General features: G+C 40.0%; 1 protein-coding gene across 1 annotated transcript; it reads left to right on the top strand.

The window, feature by feature from the left end:
• Positions 1-1,483: 1,483 nt before the first annotated feature.
• cmya5 (cardiomyopathy associated 5) lies at positions 1,484-22,045 on the top strand. Its single transcript, XM_036526836.1, has 14 exons — positions 1,484-1,745; positions 4,892-7,545; positions 7,756-9,317; positions 11,168-11,290; positions 11,585-11,818; positions 14,417-14,439; positions 15,937-16,058; positions 16,477-16,611; positions 18,457-18,603; positions 19,199-19,346; positions 19,916-20,049; positions 20,506-20,620; positions 20,750-20,926; positions 21,483-22,045. Exons 1-14 carry the CDS (start codon positions 1,618-1,620, stop codon positions 21,730-21,732), a joined length of 5,952 nt encoding a protein of 1,983 aa, XP_036382729.1. The 5' UTR covers positions 1,484-1,617; the 3' UTR covers positions 21,733-22,045.
• Positions 22,046-25,989: the final 3,944 nt, after the last annotated feature.

The following is a 25,989-nucleotide window of genomic DNA, read 5'->3' as shown; positions in this document are numbered from 1 at the left end:
TTATCTTGTCTGTGAGAATGGCAATAGAGAGATGTTGACACCCCTGACACTTCCTTCTGGTGTTAAACTGGAAAAGGACCTGTTCTGCTTACCCTAATTGGGCTAGTCAGGCCATGCTTATGGGATTTTGGCAGGCTTTTCAATCAGCAGGGATTAATATTCTTTATTTTTCTGTCACGAGTCCATGAAGATGTTCTCTGCTTCAAAGTATTCATGCAGTGTTTGCCAAAGGTTATTGCCTTGTTTTAAAGGGGGCATACATTGGCACTATTGGCATTATGGTACTATTGAAGAGAGTCCAGCCATGATGTCAACTGAAACTAATGAAAAATGTTATGTAAGAACTGAAAAAGGAAACATTTGCTTAAGTTGCCATTCATTGTGATTTGAGTGAACCTAAGGCACACTCTTTTTCAGGAGTTTATAATTTATATAGAAACCAGGAAACAGGTGCAAGAAGAGAAAAGAATTTTGGAGCTTTTCCAGAAAAGTGATGGGCATATTCAGTGGGGTTGTATGGACACATGATTTGCTTCAGGTTTGATATTAAGAAGTCAAATGTGATGATTGCTTTCCCAAAGAAAAAAATGTTATGAGGACATGTAATTCATTTAAAGCATAAAACATTTGCTTAATGAGATTGTTTTATTTTTTGCTTATAATTTTGTATCATTATTTAGTTCCTTAATTCTGGGTTTTACAGAGCAGAGTCTCAGAGCTAAAATAATTTGATGAGAACAGGCTGATATTCATTTATACATGTATTATAAAATAGTTTTAAACTGAATTAGAGAAGAAATGCAGTTTTCTGTCATTTTCTGTTCAACAGACACATTTAGAAGGTTTCGCTTACCACTCCATTCAATGACAAAAAAGCGGACATCCACTGTTTGTACAGAGCAAGATAGCAGGTGACGTCACTGCTTCAATGAGTCAGAAACATTCTTTTTGGTAGTCTATACAATTCATTGCTCACATGTACGTTGAAATGTACACATCAAAGACAAATATTGACGCCTGTCAAAATTCAAAGGCAAGCTGGTATGCTATATTCATTATTGGTGTACATCTTTCTGTTTTCGCCTGGCTAATTACACCAAATTTTACGAGCCCCGCATAGTGACAGTATGTGGGACGATGGTGTGGTGTCAGGGTACAGTTATATATTTAGCTCCTGCTGAGGGAAATGGACCTTAAAGTCAAGTTGTCTATTATTATTGTGACACTTGGAAGTATACCTCCTCAGTATGCCTCCTCTTAGTGCAGTGGTACACAAACCGACGCTGGGCTAAGTTTCGCAGGGCAACCTGGGCATTTCCCAAAACGGCTTTGGCTCGTCAATGAACGGGGGTAAATGGTTGTTGCAGAGCTGTCCGGTGTCCAGAGGATGACCGTACAAACGGTGCTTGGGTTATAAACATAGGGGGCAGTGAGACCCGGTGGCGTTTTTTCATATTGCGAACAGCCCCATCAGGGCTGGGGGAACACGGGCCGCCTCGTTTCTATTTCGAGCGCAAGCTGATTCAGGCGATCGGCGTCCAACTTGGAATGACAAGTCCAGTGCCGCACTCCGCAGGACTAAAAGGGGCTTAAAGGCAGATAAAACAATAATACAAAATGGATACTGGCTTGCAAGAAGAATGCGACAGGGTCGACTCCGAGATGTCCTTCACTGAGTTACAGGACGACTCGGCTGGGGGGGATGTTGTAGACGAGGAGGACGAAGTTGAGGAACTCCGCAACAGGTACATTTCCACTCCAATCCGATGAGGTTTTAAATTTGGCTGTTTCAATAAAGTTGTTCTTCGTTGAGTCCTGTTTATTTTGCGATTGGTGTGTATTTATTGTGAGCTCTGGTTGTCCCAAAGACGTAAGAAATTTATTTCTTAAGTCGTAGCCTTTAAACGGATGCAGAGAGACGGCAGCAAACGGTAATTAAAAAGTTTGTTTAGAATAATTTTATACCAAATTGGGACGAGCACTGAAAGGCAATGTGGGGTATTGTAAAAGCAGAGGATCTCTAAATGGGACGAGGTGCCTTTGAATCCTGGGCCGGGCACGGACAATTTAAGTGACGTAATTAACCTGGATTAATCCAGTAAAACAATTAGGGTGTATGTGAAAGTGAAACAGGTTAAATATAAACTTTTTTGTTGTTGTTACAGTACGGTTACACGGTATGTCATTGCATGCAGGAAGAAGCAGCAAGTGAATATTACACTCTTTTATCCGTTTAACTTTAATGAGATGGAGAGTTGTTTTTAGGGGAAAGGCATGCCTTGGAGTAATTCTGTTGCTGTGGCTGAAGTATAAATGGAGTATTTCAAATTTTAAAATTTAAGTTCAGTTTAATATTAGACACGAATCAATACACGATGCCGTCGCACAGATTTTGGCTGGTTGTGCAAAACCTGGTAAAACTAATTGTAAATTGTCAAACGTCAGATTGGTGAATTGTTGATAGTTGACAGTTTATATTGGCCTTAATCATGACACTCTGCTATTGCCTCTGTTATTGTCATAGGCAAGCTTTTCTAACGAGATAGGGTTATTATTATCAATAAGAACTATCGCTTAGCAGACGTCCTTTGACTGGGTGACTTACATGACACGTATTTGTATATCCTGCACATTATGTAGTCAATGAAACAAACTGGGAATATACTGGAGCAATGGAGAAGTACCTTGCTTAAAGAAACAACATTAGTGCCATACCAGTGACTGGAACTCGAGACTGTCTGTATAATTACAGTGCTGTAATCAATATACCATAAAGTGCACTGTTTAATGTTTAAGGGGGGTCCATATCTTAAATAACCATAACCAGTCTTATGTATTAGGCTGCAGATTAACTGTTAGAACAGTCCATTCTCCAGCACAGACTGAAAACCCTCATATTCAGACCACATCTTGGCTCTGTGAACTCTGTCCCCGCCCCAACCTAAGACTGGGGTAAAAGCTAATTGTTGTAAAGTGCTTGCCAATTAAGCACAGAAGATAAAAGCTGGGTGGCACCTCTGAATTTTGCGGTTGCTAAAGCTGAGTGGTAAACATAGTCTGGTGATACCAACTTGTGGTGGTACAAACCTGGTGGTTGGAGATTAATGGTAATAGTTTAAGGTTGTGTGTTCTGTGACATTGCTTAATTGCCGTCCTCCTGTGGCAATGTTTCCCACAATGACGCTGTATTTCAAGGACAGTACTAATGATTCAGTATCTGTGCAGCCACTTTCCTAATCCTTGTGAATGCACTTTTTGTAAGTCTCTTTTGTAAGTCTTTGTAAGGTTAAGAGCATCTTCCAAATGAATAAATGGAAATCTAAGCTGTGAGACAATACAGCATCAACATGAGTAATACAGTGATGATGAAAATGCTGAAGATGATGATTACTAATATTATTAAAGATAAAACAAGAAGTTATCATTGGTAATAATACAGAGATTTTTTGCAGTCTGGGAGTGGAACAGTGTATAAGTAAAAGATGCAAGTAATCTGGAGTTAAAGGGACCAAGCACTGTGCCCAGGGGAATACCTGTTGGGAGTGTGAGAAATTGAGAGAGAGTTGGTTCAAACAATTGTAGCGGCAGGTAAGAAATCAGCTCAGGGAAGTGCTTGAGATTCTCATTACCAGCAGGGTGGATGGAAAGATATTTTATATCATAGCACTATTTTGAATCTGGCAGAGAGGTGTAAACAGATCACAACAAAGGTAAGGGCAGAGGCACACACAGATGTGACTGTAAACTGTACGCACCTGAAACTAGACTAGCTGGTGTCCATGGGGTTCCTCTAAAAGAGAAAAATTAACATTTGCTTACATACAGCATGTTCAAGTGTTTTGGAGTGAAAGGGAAGAAGTTAGATGAGGCAATAGGACTCAGTAACAGAAAAGTCAAGGGTGGTACATGGTACACAACACGTTGTTCGTGCCATACGGTCTTCATATCTACTCTGTTACCACATGTTGTGTAGGCCGTTCAGCGCTAGTTGTTAACCTTGCATAATCCAGATCACTTATAAAACTCGGCTGTTAAGCCTTGTGTCTGTGGTTCATTCCTTATCCACTTACTCCACCTGCTAACAGCAGTTCTCAAGTTCTCAATTTCTGAAACTTGCCTCATTGAACCTGATTTAAAATGTCAGTCAATTGCTAAGGCTTTGATTTGTGGTAGGAAGTTCATTATCACTTATTGTAGGTGTATTTAATTTCATTTTATATTTAAAGTACCATTTATTCATTACTCAATATAATATATACTAAAGTATAATAAAGGATACTAAAGTGTGACTTTAATAATTTTTTATTTTCCTTCCTTTGTAACTGACACAGTGCATACCTCAAACAAGACACTGCAGTTCTTAACTTGATTCAGTAGAATCTTAATGAGATGGTATCTTGTTCTTCTCCACATATTTGATTTCACACACTGTATTATATGTGTAAGATAAGAGGATCCCTCCCTTCTTGCAACCTGGTTTGCTTTATAGTAATTAAAGACAAAACATTAGGATGTGTGTGGAATTGTGTCACATTCAACTAATGCTTGACTAAGTATCAGTGTAAATAATTCCAGGATATTGTCGGTCTTCAGATTTGTGTCTGGTAAGAGAGTATTTCCAGATTGTGTGTGCAACTCCAATGCTTAACAGTACAAAATAACCATTATACAGTATGAAGTACAATAAAACCACCAGTGTTAAAAAAAAAAACATGTGAAAAAGCTAACAAGATGTTTGAAAAGGAACAAAATACTATTGCACATACATTTAAATCAATTATCAGATACACCTCAATGATTTATTTTTGCCAGGTTATCTTAATTTTATGTGTAAACTCCTAACATTATTACCATTACCATTAACTTGCTGTCTCCATTTGTTGCCTTTCAGTTTGAGGGAAATAGTGCAGGATGACTCTGTAAAGCCGAAGCTCCAGTGCCTCATGGTGGACCCCTCCTTCTCCATGGTAACCGTCCAGAGTGAGGACAGTGGCATTGTGTGGGAGACTGCCTCCAGCAGGTGCTCCACTCCCTGGGCGTCTGAGGCCAGCTCCAACTCAGAACCTTACAGCTGCGAGGGTTCTGGGACACAGGGCAAGATTGTCATCATCATGGATGAGGAAAAAATCGTGAGAAGAAGGAAAAAAACAAGGAGCAGGAGCAGTCTCGGTGAAAGGTTTAGAAGACCCTCTTCCCGAAATTTTCCAGGCGGAAATGAAAGGCCAGCGATGACTGAGTTTTCTGTGCCTAACATAAGACCTGAGCTTACAGATGAAAATGGTGAGTCAATAGAGCCTAAACAGGATAAAGACCAGCAACTATTTAGTTTAGTGTCTGAGGGCTATGAGATACTAAATATTGTAGTTCCTTCAAGACTCGCTACAGTGGATGAAGAGGAAAGTACAGAAATACCAGATAACTTGTCTTATTTGGAGGAAAACCCAAGGATTAAATCAAATCACTTGAAGATTGTAGAAACACAGCCAATTGAAAGCACTCCTGAGATTGTTGAAGTAGAGGAAGATGATAAGGTAATAATACAGATGGAACCAGTTAAAGTAGAGCCCTCTGAACCCACACCCTCTCAGCCTACAGGTGATAAACCGACTAGGAGAGATGGAACCAGTGACATGGATTATTTTGAGAAGTTCACATTGTTGGATGAGCATGTACCAGAGGACCAGGCTTCTGCTACAGAGGAACAAATGGAATCAGGTGACACTCAAGAAAATGAACCATCCCAAAACAAAGATCAATCTACCCAGGGCATGTTGGCCTCGGATGACACCTTTGTTTTTGTAAGTGATGTTGAAATTGCAGGTGAGCATCTCGATGAGGTGTTTTATGGTACCAGCTGCTATGCTGAACTGGATGAACCATCTGTCAATAAGCATCTCATAGATGAGGACGAAGAAGATAGTGTGGATCATGGGGAACCGTTAAATTCTCCTCTGAAAGAGAGTGGTTCAGCATTATTTGGCAGTGAAGAGACGATTCTTACACCCATTTTCCTCTCCCCGGGACCACCAAAAATAATTGATCCTACTCTCCTGGAGGAACCGCATGCAATGTCATTCCACTACATGGATCTCTATGAGGACGCAGTGGGGGTTCGGAAGAAGGATGAGGATGCCTCAGATGTGGAGAGTGTTGTCTCTGAGACGTCATTTCCCAGAAGGCTCTCTGACTCTGATGACACAGGTGGGTACCTGGAAAAATTCATCTTAAAAGATGAGACCCCAGCGGTCGAGGATGAACCCATCCCAGAAGACCATCCAGCAGAGGGTGGAGTAAGAACACTCTGGTCGCAAAGCAAATTTGAACTCACAGGTTGCTTGACTCGTGTAGTGGAAGAGGATGACACAAAAGAAGAGGAAAGAGTTCCGGAAAGTTCTAGAAGTCCTAGTCTATATGTGGAATGTGAACCTCTTATCATAATGTCAGAGGACAAAACTGAAGGTGTAGAATCTCTGCATGCAGTTGTGGAGGAGGAAGCAGCAGTGCTTGGCAGAAAGAGTCCAGAGCTATGTGATGACGTGTTTGAGCCTGAAACAGAGCTTGTTGAAAAAACAGAGGCGGACAGGAAGACAGATATTGAGGGCACTGTTTTAGAACACCTACAGCGTTCAGATAGTGTGGGAGAAATAACAGTCATTATACCTGAAGAAACTTGTATGGAAGTAGTCAGTGATAAAGAAATTGTCGAAGATGAAACAGATGTTTCAGTAGTAGATCATAGACCAGAGAGCACATGTCAGGAAATAGTCACTGATGAGGAGATTAAGGGAAAACATGAAGAGGCTGTTGTAGATCAGTTGACTGTAATATTGCATCAAGAAAAAGACGCTGAAAAGGTGGTTGTTACCCCTGAAGAAACGTGTGAGGTAATAGTCTCTGATAAGGAAATTGTCAAAGGTGAAGCAGATGAATCAGCTGTAGAAGGTAGACCTCAAAGCACATGTGAGGAAATGGTCACTGACAATGAAGAAATTAAAGAAAAACCTGAAGAGGCTATTGTAGATCAGGCAACTGTAATATTGCATAAAGAAAGTGATGCTGAAAAGGTTGTTTTTACCTCTGAACAACCATGTGAGGAAATAGTCTCTGATAAGGAAATTGTCAAAGGTGAAGCAGATGAATCAGTTGTAGAAGGTAGACCTCAAAGTACATGTGAGGAAATGGTCACTGACAATGAAGAAATTAAAGAAAAACCTGAAGAGGCTATTGTAGATCAGGCAACTGTAATATTGCATAAAGAAAGTGATGCTGAAAAGGTTGTTTTTACCTCTGAACAACCATGTGAGGAAATAGTCTCTGATAAGGAAATTGTCAAAGGTGAAGCAGATGAATCAGTTGTAGAAGGTAGACCTCAAAGCACATGTGAGGAAATGGTCACTGACAATGAAGAAATTAAAGAAAAACCTGAAGAGGCTGTTGTAGATCAGGCAACTGTAATATTGCATAAAGAAAGTGATGCTGAAAAGGTTGTTTTTACCTCTGAACAACCATGTGAGGAAATAGTCTCTGATAAGGAAATTGTCAAAGGTGAAGCAGATGAATCAGTTGTAGAAGGTAGACCTCAAAGCACATGTGAGGAAATGGTCACTGGCAATGAAGAAATTAAAGAAAAACCTGAAGAGGCTGTTGTAGATCAGGCAACTGTAATATTGCATGAAGAAAGTGATGTTGAAAAGGTTGTTTTTACCTCTGAACAACCATGTGAGGAAATAGTCTCTGATAAGGAAATTGTCAAAGAGAATATAGAAGAACCATCAGACGTTAGGAGGACTGAAAGCATATCTGAGGAAATAGTCACTGAAAAAGAAGTTGACAAAGGTGAGATACAAGAATCAAAAGAAGTAGAGGGGTCTAAAGGCATATATGAGGAAATAATCACAGACGTTGGAGAAATTAAAGGAAAAAATGAAGAGGTTGTTGCAGATCAGGTAACTGTAATATCAGATCAGGAAAGAGAGACTGAAACAGAAGTTCCGTCTGAAGAATTGTGTGAGGAAATGGTTGCTGATATGGAAATTGTCAAAGATGTTACAGAAGAATCATCAGAGGTTGGGAAGACTAAAAGCATATGTGAGGAAATAGTCACAGACACTGAAGTTGTTAAAGAACAAAATGAAGAAGTGTTTACTAATCAGGAGCCTGATCATATACATCATGAAACTGTCACTGAAAATGAAATATCTGAAGATAAAACTGAGGTAATAGACATAGTTCCAGAACCTGATAAAACAGGAATAACTGAAGATGAAATTGAAGAAACAATTCAAAAACCAGAAAGCATAGCCAGAAATGAGGTGTCAAGAGATGACACTGAAATTGCTGTTACAAGTCTGAAGAGCAAAGATGAGGATCTGCCCCATACAGATGATATTTGCACAGACACAACTGAGGAACTGCCTGAAGAAAAACACCCGGCCATTGCTGAGGAAATCAGTAAAGATCTGGCCGAACAAGATGCCCCAAAAGCAGAATGTGAGTCATCACCTGAGACTGAGCCGCAGCTTCCGCATGAACTTTCTGCAGAAGATGAGTCCTCTTTGATCAAAGAAGAAGATGAGGCTGTTTTGCAGGAAGACACCAGTCCCCAGCACCTTGGTGACAGCATAAAAGAGACCACAGGAGAAGAACAGGGAGGTCAAATTTATGATGGGAAGGATGAGGAGAATATCCAGGAGTGGCACAAGGCCAATGAATCCATCTCTGATTCCAGGACTGGCCTAAAAAGAGAGACGCCACTACTCAGATTATCGCCATTGGTTCCAGTTGAAGTATTAGAAGAAGACAAAGGTGAAGAGCCAACAGTGGAGGAGCCTGCCTTGATGCAGGATAAACCGTGCTCTCAGCTCAGGAGTTTCTCACCTCATGAGGACCTCTCAGCTTATGGCAAAGAGGCCAAGTTCTCAGAACCTGAGCCATACCAGTATTTGCATCATGAAGAGGACGTTTCTGAGGAGCTAGATTATGAAATGATCACCCAGCAAGAAGCAAGAGAGCTCCCAGTACTAGATGATGAAGCAGAAAAAGACAAGGAAGCAGGAAGACCCAAAGGAGGCCTTGAGTCTGAGTTGAGCCACGATGTGCCTGCTGACGAAGGCCTTGAGACAGACTATGAGATTGTCGAGTCTGTGGATGGGATTCCCTTGTCCAAGGCCGAAGTGGCAGAGAGTGAATCAAAAACACAAGCTGTGGACATGTTTTGTATGGCCTGCAGGTGCCCAGTTTCAGCTGTTGATAAGCTCTTTGGTAACCATCAAGACCATGAGGTGGTCACAGTGGATAAGGCATATGATGAATTCAGGGTAAGTGTTTTATCAATTTGTTTGCATGAAGGGCTTTGCAGAGGAAAGGATGTGTGGAGTAATGGTCTCAGTGGTTCTGTATCATCTGTTCAAAGGCTGGAATCACCCCAGCTAAAACTAGTGCCAAAAAATACACCTGTGGAAATTAGGTACTGGATCACTAAGACATATACTTATATGCATTGTGAATTTGTCTTGCTTATGTGGTAAGCAAATGATAATATATTGTTAATAAAGATGTTCTGATCATAAGTAATGCTTTTACTGGGAAAATGGTAGTCATATGATGCTCAAGTATTCATTATTTGTGACCATATTCTATGTAACCTTAAAATAGAGGATCACAGTTATTGCTTATGGCATTCAGGATAACTAATTTCATCTGCCATCTTGACACGAAGCATGCTGTAAATATGATTTGTCCAGTTTGACAGTTTATATTTCCTCCCACCTAATAAATATATATAAATATATACACTATAAAATATACAGACATAGTTCTTGTTCTTGCAGTTTACCCAGTAGGATTTGTACCAGAGGGAGTTCCCCACAAGCCTCTGGTCATAAGTTAGTAAGTGCACTATTTCCCACGCTGGGAGTTATCATGTCATACACTTCTTTGATCAGTGGAAAAGATCTTGTGTGACATCATTTCATAGCCATTTGCTTCATAGCCATCTGCTTCTACTGTCTCTCGGGTGCAAGTGTTTCACATTTATTTAATGGCTTTGAACTTTTGAACTAGGTTTCTGTGTACTTGTTTACCTCTTGTTTTGTGTTTTTCAATTGTGGTAATATTCATTTTAATTAATTAAATTGGATAAAAATGAACTTTGGATAAAATAAAGATTATTCCTATACCATATTAATTTAGCATTTAATACGCATTTTCAATTTATGATTTGACCACCTTATTTGAAGAAAAAGTTATATCATGTGTACTGGGTGTATTGATATCACTTGAGGATGTCAAAGGGCTATGTACAATGTAAATAGTAACTAAAAACAAACAAAAAACACATTTACAAAAGCTATCCTTAATAGAAAATATTTTATTGTATGCACAAGGTGTAAGCAAATGGAAACGCATGCAACCATGTTAAATAGACTTGTTAGACATTAGTCTAACATAGATGTGGGCCTCAAAGATGTGACACATGCATTTGAAAGAGGAGGCAATTTTCAGGCGCTTGCTCAGGTTGGCTCAGCACCAGACTTGGCTCATAACTCAGCCATAAGATATTTCAATCAGCAGTGCTTTCTGAACGTAACAGATAGTGAAGGGGCAAAATAGCATGGTAGATCATGTACAGGAGACTGTCAATGGGGTTTTCCCTGTATTTTGCTGGCCTGGCTCATAGGGGTAGAGTGGCCTAAACAGTTGGTGTCCTCTGTTCAAAATGGGTTATAAATACCCTGTGCAGCCTTATGCATGGTGTCACAGATGGCTTGCTTCAAAGACGTCTGTGGAATTTTTTCTTCAAAGAAATAAAGGATATACTGGTGTGGCATTGAGGACATGTTTGTGGGAATTCCGGCACTGGTTTAAAGTATGTTTTTTACTTTCATGGGAGGCAGGGAAATCTAATGCTAAAATGTTAAATGTAACTACACATATACAGTGTTTCCTGACACCACCTGTTCTGCTCTTCCCCCCTCTGACTCATGCTTGTGTTTTCAGAACAACTGTATAATCCTCCCATGTCCAATGTTCCAGAAGTTATTCGATGCTAAAAGACTCAATATTGTGATATGACCAATGTGTTGTGACTCACCAATAATGGTTTCTGTATAGTCTTTGTTTATTTTTCTTCAAAGAAGTGTTTGCTAATGAAAATACATCCTCTCAGACTGCCTTATATGATTTTTGTTTTCAGAACAAACTGAGCGAGTCTATTGCTTTATTGCAAGAAAGGTCAGAAAATATTACAGACCTAGTCTCTGAGCTGGAATTGGCATACAGTTCAGTAGAGGTAAGAGATTAAAATCATTTTGTTCTCTTGATATGCATACCATGACTAAAAGAGGAACTTCTGTCTTTGTATCACTAGGTAAATTTGCTAATTTCATATCTGCTACAATCATTTCTTCCCAACTTTAGTAAAGGATGCACATGGTACTGAATTGATAGATTACAGCAGAAGTGACCATAATAAATTTTAAATGTTTTCATGTTTCATGTAAGTTCATGCTCGTCTATCTGCTGTATGACCTGTATCAATAACACAGCAACCATGACTTTACCATTCCTTTAATGTGCCATGCAGGAGCACTGTAAAAACAGTGAGCAGTCTCTGGATGAGCAGAATGACGAGATCATGAAGATGGTGATGGATCAATACAATGAGATGTCTCACAACATGGAGGAGGAGAAGAAGGTGAAGCTGGAGCAGCTCTACGATCGCATCGTCTCTTTCCAGGAGAGCATTGATGCAGCCAAGGAGGCTTTGGACAAGACCGCCAAGGAGGTTGAGGACCCCGATGACCTTGCTTTTGCGTCTGTAAGTGAAAAGCAATGTTTGAGCATAGACCAAAATGAATAACTTTCCCATCTATTTTGTGAAACTGCAGTGTTGAAGCCTTTGTCCAGGCCTGGGTTGCTCCTACTGCCAGGCCAGTCTTGATTTCTGTGCCATGAGGCAGCTTATCTCTCAGATTCTGTCCTAATTCGCTAATCCTGGATCCTGTTTCATCTTTATTAACATAATGGCTTGGATCAGGATTAAGGTTCAGGTGATCTGACCCTGGAGTGGCTGCCTGGGACATTTGATGGAGGATGGTGCATCCAGTATTTAGCTTTTAACAATCTGAGTAATTACAGTACTTTGGATTTGCTACACTCTTGAAATCTCTCAACATATGACTACATCCTTTCTTTCCTTGACCCAGAATTCACTGTTTATGATCACTGTCAATTTCCAAGGTTTACAAAATACATGATGAAATTTGAGATTTGCATAGTGATTATCTGTATAACTCTATGCAATTTATGTTGCTATTCAACAATCTGTTGATATATTTGAATTTTTAAGTTCAAAAACAAATAGTTTTCCTGTTGAAATATATTGTGGTGGTGTCCCATTATATGATGCTTGAAGTGAAGCTGTATCTGGTCATCTGTATCAGAACTATACATGTAAAGTAATCTAGCAAGTGACATGTGGTGCACATAAGTCTTAATGATTTTTAACATTGAGTCAAGGGAGAATATGATGCAATATATCCCCTGGGTATTTATCTGTTAGTGCTTTATCAGTAGCACTGTATTGCTGATAAATATGAGACTGAGAAATGTGGCTGCTGTGAGCTAACTGCCTAAATAAATTACCTAGTTAGCTAGCTAGTTATTGTTGTCACAATTTCAATTCAACACCAAATTATGGTTCATTCAGTGCAAGGTACATGCTATGAGTATTTAGCTAACTAAACACAAATACCTAATATGTTCTGTTGTAGTGGGGGAAGCAGTAAGATATAGTGTTAAGATATAGCTGACATTATCTCTCAGGACACGTGTATCTGGAAACATGTTGGGGGATTTGTTTAGTTTTCCATCCTCTGCGCTTGTATTCAAACCAAGACACTTGATTGGCTATTGTCACGTGTGTCACATGTGCACAAACTGAACCATATTTATACACGGTGAGGACTGTAGCCCTGTCATTATTAAGCAGCATCCAGGGCTGAACTATTTTGAGATAGTGTCCTAAACTGAAACGGAACACATCACTCCAGACAGATTATAATATACTACATACTGTGTTCTAGCAAAACACCACAAGATCTGGCCACTGATATGAATGCACACATCCCAGAGCAATGAGACAGTTGGCAAGCAGGGGTACTGAAGCAGATGAACCTCAGGAGGATTCGTGACTGCACAAAAGTTCCTTTCCAATAACTGGCTGCGTACTGTGCCGTGGCCTCACACGAAATTACTCCCGTTAGTCCCACTAATGTTGCTATAAAGCAGGTAAGCACAGCTGTTCATTCCATGCTCCTCTCAGCGCACCATCGCTGACAGACATGGAAACTGCTAGCCCCACACGAAAATGAGAGCAGCTGGCCTCCTAATGTCTGTCACCATTCTCTTCCCTATCCAGAACTCATGACATGTGTTATCCCTGGTCACTTCTTTTGCCAGAAGAAAATGATTTCTTTTTTTGAAAACAGAAAGTGGAGTGTGACTCTGTACTCCTCTCTACAGCTGTTAAAGCAAAAAGAGACATGTTTTACATCATGCTGTTAAAGATTACCCAGGGTTTGATTCAGAGTTTGAATCCTTTTTAGTTGATGTACACGCCCATCACATTCTGTTCTGAACTGCATATAGTTAACATGCATTTATATTATTTATAGTTGTACAGACTGTGAAAACGCTAACATGTCCACTCTAAATATTTTGATATTTTATTGGTTTTACCGTTTCTAATATCAATAATATATTTGTCAAGATTTTTTTATATGAAATCCATTTGATTCTAGAGGGATGATGATGTTGATGATGGTAGTGGTCATCATCATAATCAGTATCACCATGGTCATCCCAATAATAATAAGCATTCTTATCTTAATTAGCAGTAGGAATGGCTAAGTCTCATTAGTATTACTTTGTTTACTGAGGAAAATAGAACATATTTTGCCATTATATGAGCATCATGTGCTGCTGGTTTAGTTGCCATGACATTTTGTTCCCTGTTGAGCTGTGTCATACTCTCCTTAGATCAGTACACATAGGTTTGTTTTTTGTTTGTTTAATTTAGTATCAATTTATTATAATCAATTCAAGCATGCTCTTTTTTTCCTCTTCTGTTCAGTTACAATGGCTGAAAATCAAAATATACAAATATATAGATACAGGAATATTTCCCATCAGGCGCCATACCTTAGAATGATTCCATGATCATCATATTCCATTAACTGATTAAACAGCCTGATGGTTCCATCATCATAAGACACACATGATCCCTGTCATGTGTCAGTGTTCCACTGCACGGGTTATCATTGTTCTTCTAATCTGTATCGCCTCATTTACCAGAATCCCTATTGCCAGAAATCATTAACTTAATCAAACCTTTCTCCTTCTCTCCTACCCCCAGTCATCCACAGACATTAATGCGAGGTAATTGAAATATGTTTGCTGTACTCTTGTACATAATGACAATGACTGTGGCTGAGCAAGCCCAACAAGCTGGCTCATGTGATGGACAATATGATATTTTGCATGCTGCTTAGAGCTGTTTGTACATATTGATGCAAAAGGACAAGCAGTGTTTTATTTTGCCGTAATGTTTCTCTGGCAGCAAGTACGCGTAGGGTTAACACTGAATTAATGATAGTACTAAAATATGTGGATGGGTAAAATCTCTTTACATTATAGAAATCTCTACAGGCTATCTGGTGCTTTTCACAGCTTCTGAAGCTTTTGCAGAGACTGTAATAGCTGTGATCATATCAAGTCAGTGTCCTCTGCTACAATGAAATGAGACTCCAGATTGCCCATTTGAATCCACTGCTTCTGGAATATCAAGCACCAGTGCATCCAGCAGCTGTAAATAGGGCCTACTCCATGAACACATTCCACTCTCCCATTCTGTGTGGATATTGCAACTTCACAGTACTTGAGTCGCAGATTGCATTCATGCATACATGAATGTGTTACATCATTATGCATGCACTACATCATTATACACTGCATTAATGCGCTACACTGTTATGAATGCGCTTACAGAGCATATTGGTTCACTAAGTGATAATGCCTGTTATTCTTAACCGGCATGCTTTTGGACATTATTTTTGTTTGTGGAGTTGGAATATATTTTTTAAGGTATGTTCAAAGTGACTTTGAGTCTGGACTAATGTCTGATACGGCATGTGTATTTGTGAATTTACTTTGAAATTAAAAGGGATTGACCAGAGCAAAAGCTTGTTAGCTTTGCCTTGTGTGTAAAAGGAGATTGCGATTGAAGCCAGTGTTTCCTGTTTAATTTAATTTTAACTGTAGGATAGACTCTATACCACCTGATTCTGTGGTAGAATTGTGAACTGATGATCTTTTCATTTTTCTTCATCAGTTTGCTTGTGCTAGGTGTTGTACACAGTGTTTGAAATACTGCCTGCATGCACATGTGATGTACATGTGTGTGCCACTCTGACAACAATATTTTCTAATTTTGTAAACAGAATTATTCATATTATCATGCCACCATATTCATCTCCATCAGTCATCTTTAAAATGTGCTATGTCATTAAATGATGAATGGTTTCAATGGAACAATCAAGTTCATTATTCCTAAGCCAGCCTTTTAAGGTAATTATGCAATAAATATTCTTTTTCCCTGTGTATTATGGCTTAATGTAATAGTGAATTAAGCCAGACTCCATCATACCAATCATGGCATTCTAAACATGATTAGGACTCCCCTGTTTAGATTAAAATTAATTGCAATATCCTTTTTCGTTTAAATAAACCACATACAGAATTTCCCATGTTTTAGCTAATCAAAGCATATCATTACAGGGACATTTATTTTGGTAGTTTCCTTGAAATAGCTGTTTATTGGTCAAAAGGTGACCTTATATGGGGAGGGATCTTTGATAGAGTTGTGTGTGTTGACAGACTGACCACAGCCTTGGATGCGGCTTTGGCTCTGGAGCTCACCCCCAGCGCCTTCCCTCTGTTTGAGGACTATGCCAAGACCCCCTCTGGCAATGGACAGAAGGAACTGAAAGGCATCCCAGGTGAGTTAGCAGTTTATCACATCCCCTTAGGACTCTTTCATAAAGTTGCATATGAAGATGGGTCAATTCTGTGTGAAGACATTATAAGGGGACATTTAAAACATCCATAAGGCTGTGTGAAAAGCAAGTTGGAAGATTTAGGATGCAGGGCTGTTCAGAAAATCGGTATTGTTCTTGTATTATGGTGAGGTATTTTGCTGGAGTACAAATTTATGTATCTGTGTGTTTTTAAGTGTTTAGCAGAGAACACATCATATTCATATTTATCAGTTTTTACATATACAAAACAATAATCAATGTAACATAACAACATGATACAAAATGAGATATTGAAGAAATATATATTTATTCACTCTCATTTACATTCCTATGCTGCTGTAAACCATTAAGGTTTTTTTTATGTTTCACATGCTCCCAGTCCCTCAGAAACCCCACCTCCAGGCACAAGAAGCCAATTCTGCCACCAGCACCTCCGTTACTGTCTACTGGAGAGTCAACGAGGGTGACATCATTGACTGCTTCCAGGTCTACTGCATGGAGGAGCCCCAAGGAGGTACGGTATCAGGTCATTGGTTCCATGGTTGTTTTTCGTTCACTAAGGGAACAGTCAAGGAATATGCAAGGGAGAGAAATCCCTGGGTTTGTGATTTTTTTTCTGTGTCTTCCTGCGTCTCCTTTTTTCCATCAACAATGTGTATCTGTACATAATTGCTGCAACAAAAGGCAGTCAAAGAAGACACTGATCAGTGTGTTTTGGTCAATGCGTGACATGAATTTGAATCTTTAATTTCAATGTACTGACAAGATTAATGGGAATTGATTCTTGTATTTTGCAGTACAGAGAAATGGATCATCAGAAATGGTTTAATTGAGTGGAAAGCCAATTAATCTCTGTGTCAGGTCTTAGGTTGTACTCCTGTGTTATTCTCTGTTCATGTTCATTCAGTCTTGACCCCAGCGCCATGTGTATCATGAGGGAAATATTGATAGCTTTGTCGTTTGTGACTTGACTGGAACCATTTTTAATGCGCTTACGCAACATTAAAAATAACCCCTTAAGTGCAATGGTTTATAATAGACAAAGCTTTTTTAGCTTGCCCTCTTTTTTCATAAATCTACTATGTGAGAACATTAGTGCAGAACTCTGAACATTATAGTCATTCCCTCTCAATTGTCTCTGAGGATAAAAAATAACTGATTTCTCAGAAGAAGAAGTTGAGCTCAATATATTTCACTGCTGATAAAATGGTACTCTGAATGGTTTGCTCTGCCCGTTATTAGTGTCACAGTCTTAACAGCCACATTGGAAAAACTGCTAATCATCAGTTGCGGTCAATGTGACAGCTTTACAGTCATTTGCCAAGACTGATTAGTGTCACATGTTTTCAGTGGATAGTTTTGGCAACACTACCTCTCACAAACCTATCACATATATACTACTAGCTACTTCATTCATCATCTTATTTATTGGAACGGAATGTGCATATGGCAGGTGCTACATAGCATGTTACCAGCTGCTTTACATATTCAAATATGATGATTTCTGCCAATTAGTTAAATAGGGTTTTATTTCATTAGGGTTGTATTTTATCCAACTCAATTAGCACTGAACGCTTCAAGAAAGCAGAATTATAATTATTGCTAATTATCGATGAAGAGAAATGATGGTTTGCAGCAGTACAATCCTAGAGGTGTTAACTCTCTAAAAGGCACGTTAAGAGCAGGCAGTTTGATGAATAATAATCACTAGAGACACCAAACAATAATTAACAATGCAGTTAAACAATTCAGGAGCCTCAAAGTTCTGCAGAAAGCATCTGTTTGGAATATCCCTAACATGTCCCTAACTGTCTGTCCTGGCCCTAATGTGGTGGAATGAGCTCCCCATAGCAATCAGGGCAGTGGAATCACTGGCTGTTGTCTGTCACAGACTAAAGACCCACCTGGAGTCTGGAACTGAGTGTATCTAGACTCCCCTGCCTGGTTACAACACTTAAATCTTTCATTATCTTGTATATTGTGGTTTAACTACATGTTGACAATAGGTGATTTTTTTGTATTGTACCACTTATTCTGTATTCAGTATGTCACTGATTATTGCTGCAGCATGTGACAAATTGACACATGTTCAGATGTGGTTTATTATTCTCTTTATATACACTACATTAGCACTCTTATCCAGAGGAACTTAAATGGCACACAGTTTTGTATGTTATTCTTGTTCACTGAGGCAGCTGGGGTTTCCTTGTCCAAGGGTACAATGTCAGTTCAATTGCTCCTTACCACTACACCACACTGCTGTTACTGTTGTTCATGTGGTCACATTACATATGCAAGTGATTAGATGTAAATATCGGTTGTAAAAGGTTTTTGAGTGGTGTTTGCCCTTTCCCTCCAGCCATATCTGAGGAGTACAGGGTGACCGTGAAGGAGAGCTACTGCACCCTGGAGGACCTGGAGCCAGACAAGTGCTACAAGGTGTGGGTGATGGCGGTCAACTACACGGGCTGCAGCCTGCCCAGTGAGAAGCTGTCCTTCAAAACTGGTCAGTGATCTTCCTTTTTATAACAACAGTCTTCATATATAGGGCTAAACACTGCTTTGCCAAAGTATTTATTAAAGTTGCAGTTTTGAGACTTATTCTGATAAAAAGAAGAATGCCAGTTTTAGTTGTCAAGCTGTTACATCAGCGGATGAACTGATACCATCTCTTAAGTGACATTAATTCAGTGTTGTTAATTTAATTCAGTCCAACAAGGTCACTAACACAGCATCTGTGTCCGGTTTTGTAAGCATTGCATTTATAACTGTTAACTAAGACGTATGAGAAAATAAAACTTGAAAAATGGGTGTGGTTGAATGTACCAGCACTGAAGTCTCGTGAGGGTCATTTACTTCCAACTAAACACTTAACCTGGATATCCTCTTCAAAAATCACTTTGACTTTCTGTGGAATACTTCATATTGATTATATGTTGTAATTAGATATGGATGTCACAACAGCCTTTTCAGAGGACAATCCAACAGCCTTTAAGTGACTCGCTCTGTGGACCTCTGGCTGCCGCCAGCTCGTGCAGTCAGTGTGTTGAGTGTACAGGTGTTAATGCGCCGAGGGTTCGAGCTGTGGTGTTGTGTTTCAGCGCCCTCCGTCCCCACGATCGACACGGAGCGGTGCACGGTATGCTGGGATTCCGCCACCATCCGCTGGAGCCCCGCCCACCCGGCCACGGTGGAAAGCTACACCCTGGAGTACTGCCGTCAGTATGCCTGCGAGGGGGAGGGCCTCAGGTGAGTCATGTGACCTTGCACATGAACTCTCGTCCCAAATACTGTACGCTGCCACAGGTCGGGCCACACAGGCATGTTCACCACAAGCATACTTGTGCATCAGAATAAATTTCCAAAATCAAGTTTGGTTTGGACTCTTTTTCTTGCTACAACACCTGCATTTTCCATTGTGTTACTCTGCTTGCATTTAAATGATAATGTTCTGAAGTAGTTTCTTTTTTCTTAAATTATTCTGCTCATTTCCTCACCCTTCATTGGTTTCTTGTCGCTGTTCAAACCTTTCATTCTTTCTCACACTACATTAAGCATTCTGTTCATCTTCATTCCACAATCAATTATATCATTGCATAAATTCTCTCATACTTTGTGATTATATTACGCTGGCAGGCAACCACTTTCATCTCCTCGCTGTGCCATTTCAGATTCTCAGTTATTCTCCTGTGTAGTTCTGTGTAGAGGAGAAATGAACTGCCCTGTCTGAAATGTCTAAATGTATCAAACTGTCACTGGCTTTTGTCGGTTCCCCTTCCGTGTGATTTTCCGATGACTGCGCCATCCGCTTCGGACAGATCCATATCTGGGATACGGAGCTGTGAGCAGAAGGTGCTCCTGAACCCCAATGAGAATTACCTGTTCTACATCAAAGCTGCGAACTCGGCGGGGGCCAGCGAGCAGAGCGAGGCTGCCCTCATCTCCACCAGAGGTCAGACGCCATCTGCCATCAGACACCCATCCTCTACAAGGCACTTAGTGTTACTCTGCAAGATAATAATGCCTGAGCAAAGTGTTTAGCTGGATACCCATAAGGGCTGTTTGCTCTGTGTGTACTTTTTATGTCCAGATAGAAGCTTTTCTGGATTTTTATTAAGTAATCACTGAATATTTGCAAAAGAAATACATTTCAAGATCCCCTTTGGTATGTTGAATAGTAAGTGTAAGATGCTGTTTTTTTTTCAGAAACCAGCCTTAAGTGTCCTGTAAATCATTTAAGTATATATTCAGTACAGCATTCAGTCTGTCTGTTCAGTTCACTTTGAATTTATCTGTCCTTCTTTCGCTTTACTCCTCCCTATATAACTGCTGTCAGTCTGCCAGCCTGTGCTAAACCTTGATGCTCTTGTTTTTTGTGATTTGTTGACTCGCTCCCTCTGTTTCTCAGGCACCAGGTTCCACTTCCTGACAGACACGGCCAACCCATCCCTGGAGCTATCCGAGGACAAGACCACTGTGAACTACCAAGAGGAGGCCTACAACCAGAGGGCCACCATCAATGAGTAAGGGGCCACATCCTTTAACCGTTTCACCACTGCACGGACTGCTTCCCTGGAGGCTTTCAGCTCATGGTGCTGTTCATCACCTGCCCCTGTTTCAAGTGATCTCTTTTGGTGTCTGTTTGCTGCCAGGTGCCCTGCGATCCTGGGAGAGCTGTTGCCACCTCGTGGCTACCACTACTGGGAGACGACAGTGGGCAGCAGCGAGGCCTACAGGATCGGCGTGGCCTACCCCTCGACAGCCCCGGACAGCCCGCTGGGAGAGAACAACACGTCCTGGTGCATTCACTGTGTTCCCACGGCAACCAGGTACTGCGACCGCCACTCTTCGCAAAATCAGTGTGTTCTGTGGTTTCCTGCAGTTGTTTCGGTTCAATCGAAGAGCAAATGGCGCTTTTCAATCCTGCTGTTTTATGGTTTGTCCTAGAATGTTCTTTTTTAGTAATATTAATATATATGCTAAATAATATTATGATGAAACACAAAACAAAAAGGTTTTATTCATGATTCAATTTGAATTGAATAGTCCCCTCTCACCACAGATATCTTAAAAAACTGAATGGGAAGAGTGTGCTGAAATGTGACAGATGAGGCTACTGTATATTTTGTTGGAGGAATGAAGATCCCTTTAATGATATTCCTGGACAGAAGCAATAAGATGATAATTGTCCAAGGTTCTGATGTCTAAGAAACCCTTGGGCTTTAATACCCAATATCCACAGTCTATTCCCAATAGACACCCTTGGGCTTTAATATTCAATATCCACAATCTATTCCCAATAGACCATATAGGCATACAGCAGTTATCACTCCACCAGTTCAGAGGCATTCTCTCCTGTCACCCACCCTCCCTCCCTGACCGCAGCTGCAGGTTCGAGCTCCTCCACGACAGCGTGCAGACGGCCATCTTCGTGGTGGACGTGCCCACGAGGATCGGCACCATGCTGGACTTCCTCCACGAGCGGCTCTCCTTCTACAACGCCCAGAACGGGCAGCTGCTGGGCTCGCACTGCCACAAGTTCACCGAGGCCTGCCACGCCGTGCTGGCGCTGGAGAAGCCTGGCACCCTGGCGCTGCACATGGTGATGGAGGTGCCAGAGTTCGCCAAACACTAACTCGCGCCGGTTTCGCTCTTTATCTCGATGTTCCTAACCCAGATGCATACAGCACTGTGGCACGGATTTGGAGGAGAACGTTTGCAGAGGAACTCTGAGGCCAGTTCCTTTACCCCCAGTCTGGAGAAACAGGGAATCATAGCGTTTGCTGAAACGTAACTGCAGACGGGGTGCATGACATGTTTTTTTTTGTTTGTTTGTTTGTTTATGTAAGTCCCAGAATGCAATTCTTTGGGTGCGATTGCAATTAGTAGTGTTTCTGAGCTTGTCTCATTAGAGTTTTGCAGTACTGTAAGTGCAGCATTCATTTTCAAAAGCCAACTTTTTTCTTTTAAGAGATCAGTTAGTTGCAAAGATTTAGATGATTATAAGAAAGGAGTTTTGTAAATATAAAAAATGTGATATCATTAGCAATATATTTCATTGCAGACAGTTTTAAAATTGTTTTATTTGAGTAACTCAGCATCCATACAATTCCTGACAAGAGATAATTTGCTCTCTCAGATTTTTATTAAGGGTGCAGTTTCATATATCTTTATCTTACTTGGGGCAGTGTTGCAGCAAGTGTTGAGAGAATGAGGCTTTACCAACCTAACAGTGAGCAGACCTGTCAGTGTACTTTTCATAACAAAGTGATGCGAGTCAATCATAAGATTTATTTAGACAGCAAAGTCTTTTGATTAGTTCACGTCAGTCAGAAGACAGCTTCTCCCTCTGTGTGGTTCAGATGTCCTCACTCTTCCATTGCTAGCGACAGCACCAAGTGCAGTCTAAAGCAGTCCATCACTCTGAAAGTCTGATGTGAAGTATGGGATTGACATTGACAATGCCGGCCATTTGATAGACTTATATTGCTTCAATGAGGTTGTTAATGATAAAACAATGGTCAGCGATTGCCATTGTACCGATTTGGTGGTGCTGAAAAAAGTTTCTGTTTCTTAAGAATGGTATCATGAAATGATGTGTAGAGATGAGCTTCTTGCTGAGTAGTTCAATTGTAGTCTGAGATGAAATGATAGCTTGAACGCATCCAAGCGGCAAACCTCATATCAAAGGCACTTTAAACACATTTAACAAAAATGCTTCCTGTCTTACTATCAATAAGACGTCAGTTATACTCTCATTCAGGTAGGCTTCTGAGATTGAAATTGAAATGCTTCATGGGGAGTCAGTTCAGACATATTGTGGGAACAGTTTGATGCAGACTCTGCCTTTGGCAGGACATGACATGCCATGTCCTGGAGGTGGGACTGGAAGCTGGTGGCAGTGGGAAGGAAGCAGTAGAAACATAGAATTCCTGCAGCAAAAAGTCATGGGTCCATGACCTTTTATAGTCATTGGTATGTGACCTTTTATAGTCATTGGTGTGTGACCTTTTATAGGACTACCTGTGCGCTCATTGATTGCTAAGAGGAAGAGGAGACTCGGAAGACTCCAGAAGTCTGCCTGGTGGAACTCGAAACTCCAATTAAAAAACCTACATTAAAAAAAATAAATGGCATGCAAGACAAAAGAGATAATTCAACAATACAATATTACAAAACAGGAAGTGATTCATAAGAAAAACTCTAAAACCGTTGACATTTAAAATTAAATGTCACTGTTATTTAACGCATTTAATAAATCTGTGGGAAAAGAACAGGAACTATTAGAGCGGCGCCACGGTCAAGTCAGTAGGAAATATTAAATAAGGAAGCAGAAAAGATAGAAGGAAACACAGAAATGATGCTTAACAGTGACCTTTATGAATCAGTGAAAGGTTACTACATGGGCAAAATGACCAACAGAAGTACAAACTGGGCCTCTGAGCATATCAGAATACCTGTGCTGAGTTTGTTCTTCTTCTCTGATATACACTTTGCCCTTGACAGATAAATGGAGCTTATCATTCATTTGGCCTCAAGGTTAAAGCATGGTCACAGCTGCACAATGCGTTTCACATGAGAGGGTGATCATTATGGCAGCGTGAATTACACGGAGCATCCCACATGCAGTTCTAATGGAGGAAAATTTTGATTTTGTTTTGTTTTTTTTTTCTGAAAAAGGAACAGTGTTTGGGTTTGCTGTTCAGCACTGTAAATTCTACCTTTTTGAAATTCCGAGCACTTTGAAAGCAGTGTTGTTTTTTCCATGTCTTCAGATAAGTGTTTGAAGGTACATTGAGTTATTTGACGTATTGGCAATTTTTTTTTTAACAAATGACAATATAAGTTATGGCCTTTCACCAAGGTCTCAGCCTTCTCTCTCTGTAAGGAGAGAGACACAGGCATTGACCTTACTTCACCCTTTTACACTCAATACCAGTACATACACTAAATCATTTATTTTATAGTTTCTCATAAATCAACTGACATATGTAGCTTGATATATGACCCATATTTTAAACGGAATCTATGTTAAATTAAAAGGTATTATGTGGGCTTTATTATAATCAAATCCTGTGATTAACCTGAGTATTTCCATTAACAAAGGATTCTAAAACAGGGTTTGAGTTTAAACATTTTTAAAGTGTATCCATGACAAAAGTTGAAAGCCTTTTGTTTTTTGTTGTTGTTTTTTTTGCCTCATTATGGTTTTGTTGTAACGAATAATGCCCCCTTTGAAAGAGGGCCTCTTCTGTCTTAACGCAGCCTCCCAGCACCATAAAGAAATAAAGTAAAAAAGGCCTCCACATTTTCAGATGTACATGAATATGTTGCAGACAGCTGTTAATGCCAGCTGACCCGCTGAGATGTTCGGGGAAGTTAAGGAGAGAGGGACAAATATGCGCCATATTAGAAATTCATTTTTGTTCTGCTCTTTACTCTTTTAGTGTGCTTGCTTAAATTGTGGAGACTTTTTTCATGTGATTTTTTTCATAGATTAGTGTTCTCATAATGTCCTGTGAATACTCTGTTTTGTGTAAATACTCTTTGTCATACGGATTTTGTTTCATTTTGGCAAAAATAATCATGGTCAGTGATGTTGAGTGATTGGGGAGGGGGTTCACATGTTACACTGTGTGTTGTATAATTCTGAATTGTATAGAGGTCTGCTTTGTTGGGTGGTGGTGGTGGTGGTGGTGGTGGGACTATAAAGATGCGATCATATCCATTCTTTGTTTTATTTGTTTAAAAATTTCTGTATAATTCATCAACATGAGAATAAGTGTCTTTTCTTTTTATGTTAAACATCAGTGATAGCACAGTCTTATAAAACAGAATATTTTTGTAAATTAGGGTAGAGAAAATCTGTTTTTGCATTCATCTGCTTCAGCGGATGTGTTTGGGTGGGTACTGTTTGCTTTATAACAGTAGAACCTACTGCATGTGAATACAATGCTGTATAGGAAAAAAATTACATTTGTATTTTAGGTCTGTGTAAAATGTCACTATTCCGCCAAAAGAACAGCTAGAAAAGCATGATCCTGCAGGTGTTGCAAGATGCACACTATATCATAATAAAAGGAATCAAAACATACTTAAGATTTAATATGTAATATTATTCTAATACATTAATACTAGGCATATCTTAGCAGGCACAGGGTGGCTGTATAAGAAGTGGAAATCTAGGGAAAGTTTCTGGTTGGGTATTCCAAGCATTTAGAAATCAGCCTTGCAAGGGCCTTACAATCTGATGCAAGTTTGGTGTGTTCAAGTAAATATTTCCTTTGGGGTTTGTTTTCGGTACATCTACACTTAAACCTCTAGCTAACCTCAAACCTCAATTAGAAATACACATGTGTAAGTGATAATTTGTAGATTGGAAAACTGGCTCTGATGAATAGCTAAACTATTGGATTTTTTTTCGTAGAAAGGCCCTCCTTTGGTCTGGTGTGCCTCGGTTTAACTAGACCAAAGTACCCTTTGGAAAGGCTGCCAGCCGCCGAAGAGCAGTCTGTTTCTGAGTGCTGTTTGCATGTGTGCACACGCCCGGCTGTATTTAGCATGCTCTCTGTTTGTTTTCTTCAGGAAGCAGCCACGTTTTATGGGTGTCTTATTTTAGGTGGCACGAGTCACCATGCAGCAGCACTGGGAAACTCTGGCTCTTCAGGGGCGTCCAGGGCTGTTTCTTCCATTTCAGTATGAGCCCCAACCTTTCTTATATGTACAGCCGATTTCATTTTCAATTACTTACGTACGTCTTATGTTACAGGCAATAGGGTCTGTATGAGCAAAGAATATCAAGGTGACTGTTCAAAGGTATTGGAGTTAGCTAGCTGAGGACTGTCGAAAAGCTAAAACAATATGTGTGTGAACTTTTCTCCGGCTTGGTGAA

The sequence above is a fragment of the Megalops cyprinoides genome, chromosome 4 (assembly GCF_013368585.1).
Source record: "Megalops cyprinoides isolate fMegCyp1 chromosome 4, fMegCyp1.pri, whole genome shotgun sequence".
Lineage (NCBI taxonomy): Eukaryota > Metazoa > Chordata > Actinopteri > Elopiformes > Megalopidae > Megalops > Megalops cyprinoides.
The sequence above is the reverse complement of the archived record's forward strand: the minus strand, read 5'-3'. Positions and strand labels throughout refer to the sequence as shown.